Here is a 15,210-nt window from a genome sequence, read left to right on the forward strand (position 1 = left end):
GTAAAAAATTTCCAAAATTGAAGGTAATATCCACGTTTTTTGAGAAATTTTGTAAGGTTCGGGGCCCGGTATCGAAAAGTCTTGAGATTTTAGGGAATCTATCTCAGGGTCACGTAATGTCGTTTGGAACCATTTATGATCATTATTTGTTGTCATAAATGTTGGTGGTATGCTTGAGTTAATGAAATCGGTGCAAGTTGTAAACTGGTAAAATGGTCGTTTAGAGGCAAATTGGTGATTCCACCCACCCAATTAGATTACCGGAGGGTATTAGGGACCATGGTAAACTTTTCGACAATTTTTATTTTTGTGCGTAAAAAAAATAAAAAATTTCCAAAATTGAAGGCTAATATCCATGCGTTTTGAGAAATTTTTTAGGTTTCGGGGCCCGATGTCGAAAAGCTTTGAGATTTTAAGGGATGTATCCCGGGGTCATATAATACTGTTTTAAACCATAAATGATCATTATATGTTGTCATAAATTTTTGTGGTAGGCTTGAGTTAATGAAATCGGTGCAAGTTGTAAACCGGTAAATTCGCCATTTAAAGGCAAATTGGATAGTTCCACCGACCTAATTGGACTTCCAGATTGTATTAGGGACCGTGGTAAATATTTCGACAATTTTTATTTGCGGGCGAAGAAAAGTAAAAAAATTTCAAAATTGAAGGTTAATATCCACGCTTTTTGAGAAATTTTGGATGTTTCGAGGCCTGGTGTCGAAAAGTCTTTAGATTTTAAAGGATTCATCTTGAGGTCATATAATGCCGTATGAAAACATATATGATCATTATATGTTGTCATAAATGTTTGTGGTAGGCTTGAGTTAATTAAATCGGCGCAAGTTGTACACTGGTAAATTGGCCGTTTAAAGCCAAATTGGATGGTTCCACCCACTCAATTGGACTCCCGGAGGGTATTAGAGACCATGGTAAACATTTTGGCAATTTTTATTTACGGGCGAAAAAAGTCATAAAATTCAAAAATTGAAGGCTATTATTCACGCTTTTTGAGAATTTTTGGAGTCATTGGGGCCCGGTGTCGAAAAGTATTGAAATTCTAGGGAATACATGTTGGGGTTATATAATGTCGTTTGGAACCATATATGATCATTATTTGTTCGTGGTAGGCTTGAGTTGATGAAATCGGTGTAAGTTGTAAACCGGTAAATTGGTCGTTTAAAGAAACTTGGATGGTTCCACCCACCCAATTGGATTCCCGGGCGGTATTTGGGACCATGGTAAACATTTCGGCAATTTTTATACCCGGGCGAAAAAAGTAAAAAAATTCCAAAATTGAGGGCTAATATCCAGGCTTTTTGAGAAATTTCGAATGTTTTGGGGCCTAGTGTCGAAAAGCATTGAGATTTTAGGGGATACATCTCGGGGTCATATAATGCCGTTTGGATCTATATATGATCATTATATGGTGTCATAAATGTTCGTGGTAAGCTTGATTTAATGAAACCGATGCACGTTGTGAACCGGTAAATTGGTCGTTTAAAGGCAAATTGGATGGTTCCACCCAGCCAATTGGACTCCCGGAGGGTATTAGAGACCATTGTAAACATTTTGGCAATTTTTATTTATGAGTGAAAAAAAGTAAAAAAATCTCCAAAATTAAACGATAATAGTCACGTTTTTTGAGAAATTTTGAAGGTTTCGGGCTTATAAAGTACGCTCAGTTCTCAAAAAAAATACAACTAGTTGTACAGCAAACGATATTGATATTCTTGATTTTAGCCTAAAGCTTCTTTATACATAGTACAAGTGGGCTAATGTGCACTTTTCATTGGGCTGATTTTACGATTTACGGCTATTTTTAACTGACAATCCATTACACAAACATCAAATAACAATAACTTCGTAAAACTTTTTCTTGACTTGAAGGGGCCTATTACCGTCTATAGGATTTGAACTGTTGAACATCACATATTACCAATATAACTTCGTATTTTCAGGCTCGATTGGGTTAGACAAGAATCACAACATATTATAATACATGCATGAACAACCAATCAACTTTTAAGAAGTCTAATTTTTGTATAGATTTTATTTCTAGTTCGACAATCTTTAAATGACAAAGGGAGTATGAATGTTTAAAAATAATATTGTATCAAAGTCATAAAGCATGTAATAACGACCAGATTGTGCCATGTGTGGGGCCCAAACGGCTCGTTTTAAAGTTGATTACATAGCCATGAAGCACATATGATATCGGTTTATACTATAGTCTCCAAATCACTCCTCTTGTCCCTAACTTCAATTGCCTTCCTCCCGTTGCACTGGCTTCCATACCGAAACAACGCTTCTACAAAAGTACAAGACATAAGATTAATGAAGGTACTAGATTAATAAGCTTACATACTTGTATAATGCAAAACAAAAGTATATAATAAACGAAAACTATATATAGTTATGGAGGTAATAGTTACCTAGCCCTTGATCTTGGTTCTCCTTGAATGACACCCAAATTCCTCGGAGGATTAGCCGTTTGAGCATTATAAGGAGGGTGAAGTGGCCATGACATTGGTACGACGGAGTTCCTATTAAAAAAAATTGAGTGTATATTAAGGTGTTTATAAAAAAACTGTCGATACCTTTAATCTGAAACAAGTGAAGTATTTCATGGTCGTTTATCTAAGAAAATAGAGAGTTTAAGGCGTACCCTTCAAAAGACTTGTACTCGCAACAGTGGATAAAGTCCACGTTGCATCTCCGAATCATGGCACTAAGATTCTTAGCAAGATTAGGCATCTTCGAACCTGGTAAAATGTCCCAAACCTTGATTACTTGTTTGTAGCAAGTTTCTTCCTTAACAATGTCGACGGTCCAAGCAAGAATAAGATTCTCATCAATCTTGTATAGCTTTAACAATGCAAGAGACACGGGATCAGCAATGGTAATCTTGACCGGTTTCTCGATCATGGGAGATTGACGCCAACCATTAGCAATCTTTTGCAGCACTTGCCTCGTTCGAATTTGAGCTTTAATATTTGTGATCGATATAGAGTTTCTAAACTCATTGCTAAAGGTAATCTGCATACAGATCGAGGTTCATCAATATTAACAATTAACATGATATATAAATCCTTGATTTATATAGTATAGACTATTAATGATGAAACTAATTATGTTACACACCTTCCATTTTGCTTTATCAAGTGTTAGGTACCCAAAAAAGTCGTTCTTGATAAGTTCTATGTCATCATATGCTTCATAGAAACACCCTCGAGTTTTGGCATCGTGTACAAGGCTCTTCCAGATCGATCCACTGTTGCCTAAAGTACTCGCGCTGCCAACTATCCATAGACAATACCTACAATACACCAGGGTGACAAAAAAAGTACTTATAAGTTCAATTCACGACTAAAATAAGTTACATTAAGTTCAGCTAACGGACTGTTTGGTGAAAAGAACGAAGGTAGAAAAGTTAGATAATACCTTGCCCTGGTAAGAGCAACATTTGTTCTCTGACAATTCGAAAGGAACCCAACTGATCCATTTCCATTGCTTCGAACAGTTGAGATTATTATGATATCCTCCTCACCACCTTGGAATCCATCGATAGATCGAATGTTGATGCAAAACTTTTCCTTATGTTTGGTATATTTATTCTCAAATTTTTCTTGAAGCAAACCTACTTGACCCTTGTAAGGTGAAATTACTCCTACACTCACCTTCTGCTTTGTGACACAGTAATAATCTGCATACATTTAGTGGCAGATCAAAATAAAATCTTAGATATTATGTATATATGCACATTAGAGTCTAATATAATTTGATGTGTATACCCTTAAAAACACTTGATCAAACTCATAATGTAAGCTAATAAGTCATCAATATCAACTATGCATAGTTACAAGTAGCGAAAATTGATCAATCCTTACCTCTAAAGAGCTTAGCAATAATCCGAACAACAACAGCTGCTTCTTCAAAATTTCTAGGACTAGGTCCTCTGTTGAAGTTCTCCATTGTATTAGGCACATTGATGAACGAATAAGATCCATACATGTCCCCCTTAAGATAATTCTTAACATAGCTTCTTCCTGTCACGCTTGGTTCATCGACAATATTGTTATTATAAAACTGTTCATTTGGGAACAAGCTTATGGAAGGATGCATCCTATACTGAATGTTGAGAAGGCGCTTTGCTTTGCCTAACCATGATAGCCGTTGAAACAAACTTCTTCCAAAGTTATTTCTTTCCAACATCTAAGAAAGTACAAAATTAAAAAATCTTGGCAGTTTACAAAAGAAAAAACAGAGGAAATTCTGAAGGAATGATATAGAAATGATGTATTAGGTAGCTAACCTTGCTCCGGACCATGGCTGGGAGCTGTCGATCATCACCTACTAGAATAGCATTTTTCAGACCAGGGATTTGTAATGGAATCGCAGACTCGCATTCTTTGAGCTGTGCAGCTTCATCTATGATTACCATATCGACAAAAGAAGACACTTTGATGGCGCCTGAAGCAGTGCAAAATAGTAAACGAGCATTATCCAAGCAAAATTCTCTTGTGTTTCCATCAATCCTAGGCACAGGATAATGTTCTTGAAGCATTTTCAATATTGCTAGGATTTCTTCCCTCTTCATCATAATTAGTTCAGAGAATTGATCAACATTACAATGTTTTGCCTTTTCGAGGGTCATTTGAAGCAGATCAACAAGCTTAATCATCTCCTTTGCCACAAATAGTGGTAAACATGATGTTGGCATGTGAGTATAGAGAATCTCCGCACAAAACATCAAACGGTTAGCTAAAGTACTGAATGTTTTCCTCATAAACTCCTCAAAAGTCATACACAATTCGACTTCTTCATCATCTTTTGCTTCACCATCTTCTTCTGAATGCTTGTTTCCTTGACCGCCAGTCCTTAATCCTTTCTTATTCTTCACTACATTTTCTCTCACGGACTGAACGATAACTCTCTTCCATACCTTAGTAATATTCATTCTTTCTTCTTTCAGTTTTATGGCCTTGGTTACTTCCACAATGTCACCATCACTTTCATCATCAGAACTATAATAACTCTCAGATTTCTTGTCAGTGTCAGACTTTCTGTTCTGTTCCAAGTAAGCCTCATACTGTACTTGGGGGTTTTCGAGTAAAGATATCAGTGAATTCAGACTCCCCTTCCATCCTGCTAACGGTACCAGACATTGGTCAAGTAATTTCACCCGGTATTTAAGAAATACGTCTACAAGCTCATAATGATCATGAATTTTCATCCTTTCATCATTTCCAAACAGGACTATATCTCCCAGGCCATAACTTTCATATTCGAGTGACTCTATGACTAGATTTACAAGCTTTTTCGCGACTTGGATCACTGCTATGTTGGTTGGAGCACAAGTTAGTGTTGTGCAAAACTTCAGCTTAAGTAGTACAAAAAGCAATGAAGCAACTGTCTTGGTCTTCCCTGTCCCCGGCGGCCCCCAAATCAGCTTCACATTGTACTCCTGGTGTGGGCATTTTGCCAAGCAAACACTGCTCAAAATAGCTTCTGTCTGAGACTCGTTTAGTCCAAATGATCCAATAAGGCCGGAAACTACTGATCCTTGAACATTTAAGATTTTTTCGGGGATGCAGATAGAACAATCATCATCTGCCTGTTAGTATCAGATAAATATGATGAAAAATGAATTAGACTTCAAAAACTATCCTGTTTACTTTGCCTTGCAAAAATGTATCAGTTTGGTTGTTTAGATTAGATTTCCTCAAAAAATCAATTTAGATCAGTAAATAAAAACTATAATCGCGTCTGAAAACTCTAGAAAAGCAGCAAAAATCTGTTTACATCAGTTTTATGTGAAGAGAACAATAGTTCAAGAAAACAAGATATAATAAGGTTACTTACTGAAGAGTTGTGTTGCAGAACACTTTTAATAAGACCCAAATTTTTGCTTTGAGGATCAGGATTTAGTGCCTTCCATATTCTCAAATTGGTTGTAATGTTCAGCAAGTAGGTAACAAATAGCCTCCCTTGTTTCTTCATAAGTAACTCGAGATCAATCTTCTCTGATGATAATATCTCGATATTATTTGCATCTTCTGTTGACATTGAGACATAAGCAAAATGAAATGACCTATCAGGTTTGAGTAAATCTTCTATGCTTCTAGGCCTTCGAGTTGTCACAGCAAAAATGTCACCAGACTCTGGCACGTAATGTTCGTCTTGGCTAACATCCTCACTTATCCTTTTGGTCGAAACTTCATAGTATAAGTCTGTAGGAAGCTTATAGGACGCAGAAAGCCAAACACCGGAGATCTCACAAACAGGAGCATGACTAATTGAAACCAAACCGGAACAGTATTCTGCGCGAGTCTCCTCTATAAGAGGCAACTTGAATGAGTTGAAGTAATGAGCAATTGATGAGAATTTGTCAGGTATCTGACGTACCTGCTTAGCCAAGAAAAATCATTTCAAGCATAAATTTACTGGCTTAGTTCTGCATTAAATTGGCTAAACTCCCATGTACATATCAAATAAAGCTTGTGACTAAATGACTCTTCAATGCTTAAATTGTATAGTAATTGATGACAATTTCCTACGAACTAAACAGATGTTTAAGCATGCTTAAATCATCATAGAACCAATTTGGGTTTAAGCCCGTACAATCAAATGTAGAGCAACTAGGATATTGTGTGACAATAATGTACCTCTAAGGCTAAGGTGAAAATTCTATAGGACGACAATTAGACCAACTTCCATTAAGAATGATACGTGAAATCTAGAAGAAGCTAAGCCATGGCAACCGAGAAGTTGAAATTGAAGCGGGAAAATATAGATGGTGTTCATCATCACATGGAAAACTTGGTAAGTTCACCTTAATCTCTCCTCTGTTTTCCCGCTTCCTAAAAGTTTGTACGAGTACATTTCAAATGATGCAATAATAAGGAACGGAGGGAGTATGTCAGTATGGCCTACATTATGTTTTATACGAAGTAGTATTACGTATTAAGCATGTTGCCTCATCTTAACTCAATCACAAGGTGCGCGCAACCATAAAACAATTATGTAAAACATATGGTAGATGACCAGAAAAATATGAATATTGAATATACATCTATGATTAAAAAAAAGGTACAGTTTATTAAAAAAAATGAACATTGTACCTTGTATGCATAGTGATTTTCGTTAAGAACATTTCTGATAGTCCATGAAAATACCAAGTCTAAAAGATATGGATTATTCCCTCCAACTCCTTCTTCCTTCTTTCCAACGCGGACCTTCATCATTTTCGACTTTCGATTATCGTCAACTGCGAAAATTTACATCAAAAACTAACTTAAACTTGTAAAAAATCAGTATATCTCTTCCTCTTTCTTTTCTTGGAGGTTATTCATTTTAATCTTTGATTTTAAAAAACTCAAATAGAAAGCAACTTTATTTTGATGATTCAAATAAATGTTAAGAAATTCTGATTCTCCAATATAAGGTTCTTTACTTGAATGACTTAACATAGACTTGGTTGTTAGTACAAGTTGCTTTTATAATTAGTTGTTTTCATGGTCACCTTTCCCTGTTGCCTGTGATGTTCATAATCAGTGTAATATTGCTTTAACTAACTTGAATTCTATGTGTCGGCATAATAGGGTCCCATGTTTTTTTCTTCCAAAATTTACATTTTCATTATACATAAATAAAATTGGCATCAACATGCAATTCAAACTACAATTTGGGGTGCAACACATACAATAGCACCAATAATAAATTGGGTGCAACGGAACCACACACCATGAGTTGAACGTCAAAACATCATCAACTAAAAGATACATTGCGTAACGCCAACTTAAGATGAGTATCCTAAGAAATACAAAGTTTTGAGTTAAATCCTTAAAAATATTTAACAATTTTCTTATTCTAATCTACAACTTCAATGAATAATATAATCGTTAAAAATCATATTCTCATTTCAATAGTAACATTAAAATTGTACGGATAGCTATAAGCCTATAATAGTAGTAATAGATCAACAATTTATTGTGACAACCAAGTCTTTTAATAATCTAAATAATGTATATTTTTGGTCATTTGTGCTAGTTTCGTACCACTTTCCAGTTTCCACCCATCATTATATTGTTTGTAGAACCTTGACTATTGCTATAGAGTAATAGGCTTTTCTTTAATTGGTGTTATGAGGGATTAATTTTCTATTGCAATCATATCTTTTAGTAGTTGTGGTTGTTAGTATAATGGTAGATCTTATTATGTCATCTTAGCTCCTTGATATTCATCATCATTCTTGACTAAAACTAGGGAGCATAGTAGTCTTAAAGAATGTTAAGATGTACCTTTCTCTAGTACCTATAGATTGTCACAAAAGTATTACTTTTGTAATCAATAGGTCCATATTATATAGATTGCAATATTATTTGTTGGTAAGGCCATCAATAATAACAATTAAATATATACACACTCTTTATTCCTACAAGTTTGACTCATTTGATTTTTGTATGATTTGTAAGAGTAACAATTTTTTTTCCTCTTATTTCTTTACCATTAATATATTTGACTATTTATATGTGAAAATTATAATCGTAAAAAATTCAAAGTATAAAATGTGTCTTACTTATTGACTAGGACCATGAAAGACCATTGCATGGAAAAGCTAATATGGTTTTATTACTTTGTGCATTGGCTGCTAACTTGCTAAGAAAATGAATTTTAATCCATCTATAACACTCTTAAATCAGGAGGTACTAAGATTAAATCCCTTTAAACAATAAATTGATAGTTTACTTAGCATTTTTCCTAATCACACAATAATAGGATTAAATCCCATTCACCAATATATTAATATTGTACCAAGTTAAGTTGTTTGAACACTTCATTTCACCACTGAAGTCGTGTATCAGATCATTGACATCCTGACATGGGTATTGATAATTGAAAGCTTTAGGCACTTAATTAACAACCAAATACGGTAGGGTTTGTTTTTTTTTTTTTTTTTTTTTTTAGAGACTAAAAATGGTAGATTTTATAAAATACTCCATATAACATTTAGACACGTATTTATATCCATTATTGTTCCCATGTCACGTTAATATGGGTGCTATTGTGCTATGATATTTAAGTAAGTAAGACTTTGTCCTCCTCATTTTAAAAAATTATACGGAGTATTACGTATTTGGTAAAAATAAATTAAGTTCAATAAAAATTATTGCCTTTTGTTTTCTATTTTCCAAAAATGGTTTATAATTTTATGTCGTTTGTTTACAATTTCTTCACGATTCTAATAATTTTGACTACGGAGTACTTTTTATTCTTTTTGTTAAATGTACCATATAACATTAATTAAAAAACTATAGAATAAATAAATAGTGATATCGAATGAGCACTTAATTTTAGCAAATATAATTAAATTTCCGTAAAAATAATTTGCATTCAATAAAAACGAGGTGAAGATATCAAGTGCAAACTTTTAGGGTCCAACATTTTAATCGAACCCATATTAAAAAAAAAAAAAAAAAAAATCATTCAAACACCCCATGATTTGCCAAAAATGCTCAAAACAGAGCACATCAAAGAAAAAACAGGGCATACAATTGTGAATTCTCATTAATCATCCAATTACATAAATTTCGTGCATTAAACCCTAGCTCAACCAAACATTAATTAAACCCACATACAATTCAATCAATTAAACACCAAAGCAGTAGTAATTAAGCAATCAAACAAAAAATCAAATTAAAAAACAATACTGTAATAATTTGAGGAATTAATTACCCTTGAGATCTCCTCCTACTAGTAATAATGTTGATGCTTTCAACCACGAAAATCAGCAAAATTCCAATTATCAACCTTCATAAAAAGTAATCAAATCTGTTAATTTAATGAATATAAATTAAATCGATGGTAATTAAGAAATGAGCATTAAAAAATTAAAGTAAAAAAAAATTACCAAAGAGAAGTCTCGTAAAAACTAGAGAGAAAGTGGAGAATCAATTTTGCGAGAGAAGAGGGGAGTTGATGAGCAAGTTTATTCAGCGCGCCAAAGAGTTGTATTTATTTATTTTTAATTTGGATAGTAATGGGGAGCTATTTATTTTGGTAAAAAAATAAAATGGGAGAAGTGAAGTGGGGTAGGGAGTAGCCAATACAGACACGAATACGAAAATGGGGGGAGAAGTGAGGGGGGAGGTGATCCGAGAAGGGCGAGGTTGATTGTAATCGATACAGATAGACTCTGATGCGAATATGGTTGTGAAGTTAGGATATATATAACAAAATTTTTTATCATTGAATTAATTGATATGAAGAGTAACTGCGAGAACGTTTTACTTTGTTCTTCAATAATGTTGTGATAATTTTGAAGAAATCTTTCTTTTCTATAAATGTTGATATCTTTCTTTTTTTATTATTTTATTTTCAGCGCTTTCATTTAAATATTACATTTTATAATTGAAATAATGAAATCACATTTGATACAGTTTATTGGAAAAATTCACATTATAGGATACGATGTGTATTATGTGCAATCTCTTTAACATTATATTGATTTTATTTCCACAATTTTTTTTTATACTTCTCCGTTTCTTATTATATGCAATAAAGAAATATTTTATGTCTTATAAATAATATTTTTTATTTTACACATAAATAAGTTACGGAGGTAGTATGTTGTCAACCACACCATTAGTTGAGACTTGAAAGTAATTGTTAGTCTTGGCCTCTTGGGTTGTCATTAGTAATGCATTTAACTATTGTATAATTGGGCCTTGCACTAAGCCAATATAGCATTAAATTCTTCATCAACTTAGTTGACACATTTTTAGCACATAACTTAACTAGAACCTAAAATTGACTTAGCCCAAATTTGTCTTAAGCTTGAAATTAAATAACCCGTATGAACCTACCTAAACATGAATCAACTCATAAAACAACGTCATAAGGATATACAACCTGACATGACCTATCTAAACTTAATATGAATCAAACTCGACTACACTAAAAGGTTACATTAACATAAGACCCATTCCAAACTGGACTCGACTTGTAATAATCCAACGAATCTCGACCCAAACATGAAACACTTGAACTAATATCTCCACTTTATATATATATATATATATATATATATATATATATATATATATATATATATATATATATATATATTGTGTTTCACCCGATTCACCTATGGGTTAATCCGGATTTGGGATCAGTTTTGGGTGGTTACTGGTTAGATTCTAGTCCCCTCCCAATTATTGTTGCGGGGGATCGAACACAGGTGTAATCTCAATTACCACTACACCAATATCCAATCTATATCTATATATATTAAAAGTTTAAAACCCATGGCAAGAATTGTAATCATGTCACATGTCATGATTCTTGCCATATGTCGTCGTAACTTGATAAATGATGTGGGATCATGTGACTCATGTCCTATTAAAATCGATCATCAATGTTTCCTCATAAAAAAAATTATGTTCATAAATTCTAAATTTTTAATTCAACTTATATATAATCTGATGCGGTTCCAAGGCATCAATATTGTTATTATAATTATTTTTATTGTTATTTCTAGTTTATTATTAGATGACCGAATTTATCAGGATATTTTTGTTAGTTTAATTCGGTTAGTATAAGATAAGCTTAACTTTAAAGATCATATTTGCAAAATATTATCTTTACAAGTTAGAGTTAGTTTCCTAGTTAGATTAGAATTTGTTTTACCGATTTTAGGCTAATTATTTAGCTTATAAATACGTGATGATGTTTAACGAAAAGTATGATTGATTGATTTGAATTTTATAAAGTTTTACGTAAGCTTGTGCTTGTGTATTCTTGGCCTAGTTTAGGTTTTAAGCTCGTGTTGCTTAGCGTTTCTTGACCGAGACTCAAGATTCCAAACCTTTCAACTGCGATTGAAGGTTATATCCATGAAAATTCATATCAAATTGGTGTGGCTGCTGTTTGACGAGGGACGAGTTTGACAATTTGTGTCAAAAAACTCAGTTTCGAATGTCATATTGATCGACTTGGTTCTCCTTTGTTTCTAAAGATTTTGAGGTGATTCTTTTTTTTCAAATTGGTTAATTTTTTGTTTAGTTTTCACCTGCAAAATTTGAGAATTTTTCGAGAAGCATAGCTAATAAACTGGGTTCGTTCTTTACACCTGGTCAAAAATCAAATTAATCTGCCATTGTTGAGAAAAAAATAAACTGCGATTACTTGGCTGGGAATTTTTTTCTTCATTTTTGGTCGAGTATTTTAGACAAGGCTAGCAGTATACAAAATTTCAGAATTTTTCGAGGTGTTTTCATTGGATTTTGGTCCTCGTACTTTCGATCAATTTCTGGACTGGTTTTGTGTGTTTTCTCATCCACATAAACATGGAAAATAAAAGTTGGTTTGAAGCATTTATGATGGAAATCAAGAAAATGAATGAATGTTTGGATAGAATTGATGCTCGTTTTCAAATTCGTGACGTGAGATGTGGTGTACAAGATATGTCTTATGAGAAAGAGAAACTAGAGCAATCAATTGTTGAGGTTATATACGAGGAAAAGATTGTATCTTTACCGAGTGATAATCTTACAAATCCAATTTTAGAGCAATCTCATGAACAACTAGTAGAAGAAAAAGAAATTATGGAGCACAAAAGTGTATATTTGTCTAGTTTTGTTGACGAGGAGGTTACATTTGAACTATCTAAGTTGGTAGCAAAAAGTCAAATTTCTACAACTTCCTTTTATGGTGATAATTGGGATACAAATATTTTCACGTATTATTTCCATTATATTGATTGCATTGACAAAGGTGTGTCATCAATTAAAATTTTGGAGCATTCAATTGAAGTTTGTGGTGCATTCATTGGTGTAAAATATAAGCATGACGTGGTTGGATGGAGACATATTCTTTTAGCTCATGTTCGATTAATTTGGATGATATCTTGGTTCCATGATTTGCTAAAACTTGGGACAAGTTTTTTTCAAGAGGGGGAGTATGATGCGGTTCCAAGGCATCAATATTGTTATTATAATTATTTTTATTGTTATTTTTAGTTTATTATTAGATGACCGAATTTATTAGGATATTTTTGTTAGTTTAATTTGGTTAGTATAAGATAAGCTTAACTTTAAAGATCATATTTGCAAAATATTATCTTTACAAGTTAGAGTTAGTTTCCTAGTTAGATTAGAATTTGTTTTACCGATTTTTAGGCTAATTATTTAGCTTATAAATACGTGATGGTGTTTAACGAAAAGTATGATTGATTGATTTGAAATTTATAAAGTTTTACGTAAGCTTGTGCTTGTGTATTCTTGGCCTAGTTTAGGTTTTAAGCTCGTGTTACTTAGCGTTTCTTGACCGAGACTCAAGATTCCAAACCTTTCAACTGCGATTGAAGGTTATATCCATCAAAATTCATATCATAATCTCATTCTTTCGTTTACTCATCCATAATTCATATAGGTTATATGTACTATGTATTTAAAATATGTAACAAAAAAATATATAGCAATTTTAAAACCACAACATGTGTTTACTTTGAAGAAATTTATGATGGTAGATAAAGATTCCTGTAACAAATAAAACAAACTAATATGAAGTATAAAAGTTAGGTTATTGTATATTTCATAATGAATTTTGAAAAATTCAATAATATTTTATTAAATTATAAAACCACCAATATATTTCACTTTAATTTATTATAATTTTTTATATATAAAAAATAATCCGGGGCATCGCCCGGACCTAAAACTAGTTGGTACTAATATCTCTACTATGTGGTTGCAAACTTACAACTCCTAAGGGATGCGCATGCAGCAGCTAGCTTAACCATGCATCATTGTGAATTGTTCTTGTTTTAAAGACTTTTACGCCTCTTAAATATATGAAAAGACACAAGTCCTTTAGTTTCCCCTTGCAATTAGCTAGAAGTAGAAGAGTCTTATTTATTTAAATTTAATATCAAAGTTGAATCTTGTACAAGTTTTAAAATTAGATTAATTCCTCTCATCTCTTACAAAATCTAATCTTCTTCTTCTCCCTCCACCTCGTGTTGGCCGGAGACTCTTAGATGTGCCATTCTCGTGTGGTCATTCAACAACAACGACACAACGTCCTTAACAAATTTCTGAATTGAATAAGCAAAGCTATACAAGGGTACGTACATTTGTACTTATAAATAAAATTTCATATATAAAGTCCATAGGAATTAGGACATGTCTTTAAGATCGTGAAAAATCAAAATGCAGCCTTGTACCTTACCTATCTTAACATATAGATCGATATAACACATAATTAAGTTTTACTCGTCCGTGTAAAGGTATGTAACTATTTCAATTCTAATTAGCTTTTACTTTTAATTTCTTCTTTACTACGGTTTATTAGTACATTACTGTTTTAAAGGCATAATATAATGTTCTTTAGCTTTTTCTTTTTTGATGATGACATAAACTTTTCTTTGTAAAAACATAAAACTTGACCAAGAGTTTACTCCCATTATAGTCAACCTAGTACGGACATAACACATAACATTATTTTTACCAAATAGTATGTACTAGTTCCTTACTTTACTTTGTTACGAAGCTAGATCGTTGTTTCTTCACATTTGAGGTTTTCGAAAAGTTATTTATTTGTTACATTATTGTGGGGTTAATTAGTTGATTGTGTTTCATAACATACATTGTTCTTCTAAGCAGCAAAACTCCTTCTAAACATGACAATGGCGAAGTCTACAAGCGAAAAGAAAGTGGAGGCGGCGAGAATAAACAGCTTGCTAAATATTGTGTTTTCTTGGTCTTTACAAGACGTTCTCAACAAAAAGCTTTACAAAAATAAGGTATTATTCGTACTTCATAACTTCTTCCTTAGTAATATGCTTTGCAAAAATATACATATACAGACGCGTTCATTATATGAATTAAATTTATGAACATAGTAATTTCAATTGGACTAGACTGCTAGTGGTGAGCAGTGTTACAACAATAAGGTGAACACGCGGTTGTTGTAGTTAGATAGCATCAATATTCTGTAAGACTTTTGATTATAATTTTTCGCCTTCATTATTCAACTAGTCTTTCACTTGCTAGCAAGGTTTAATTTTTGCCAGAGTTCAAAACAAAGTTTCTAATTTAGCATATTAACCATTAGATTTTCTTGTGATGTATAATTAGGAGATATTCTTTTGTGGTTACTCTGTAGTCTTAGCATAACTCACTTTCGTGTTCGTGCTAAGCAGGTAAAGAA

At 32.8% G+C, this 15,210-nt stretch overlaps 1 protein-coding gene across 2 annotated transcripts; it reads right to left on the reverse strand.

Moving 5' to 3' along the window:
* Window positions 1–2,036: 2,036 nt before the first annotated feature.
* On the reverse strand, window positions 2,037–10,546 carry LOC110692973 (probable helicase senataxin). 2 transcript variants are annotated; one of them, XM_021870061.1, is made up of 11 exons: window positions 9,911–10,546; window positions 9,736–9,810; window positions 7,122–7,267; window positions 5,863–6,405; window positions 4,313–5,614; window positions 3,888–4,212; window positions 3,442–3,703; window positions 3,142–3,316; window positions 2,666–3,036; window positions 2,433–2,543; window positions 2,037–2,308 (listed from the first exon to the last, which is right to left on the reverse strand). In XM_021870061.1, exons 3-11 carry the CDS (start codon window positions 7,242–7,244, stop codon window positions 2,260–2,262), a joined length of 3,261 nt encoding a protein of 1,086 aa, XP_021725753.1. In that variant the 5' UTR covers window positions 7,245–7,267; window positions 9,736–9,810; window positions 9,911–10,546; the 3' UTR covers window positions 2,037–2,259. The 2 variants fall into 2 exon arrangements, with proteins under 2 accessions (XP_021725753.1, XP_021725754.1); XM_021870062.1 differs by lacking the exons at window positions 9,736–9,810; window positions 9,911–10,546 and having other exon boundaries at window positions 7,122–7,444.
* Window positions 10,547–15,210: the final 4,664 nt, after the last annotated feature.

Source organism: Chenopodium quinoa, unplaced genomic scaffold, assembly GCF_001683475.1.
Source record: "Chenopodium quinoa cultivar QQ74 unplaced genomic scaffold, ASM168347v1, whole genome shotgun sequence".
Lineage (NCBI taxonomy): Eukaryota > Viridiplantae > Streptophyta > Magnoliopsida > Caryophyllales > Amaranthaceae > Chenopodium > Chenopodium quinoa.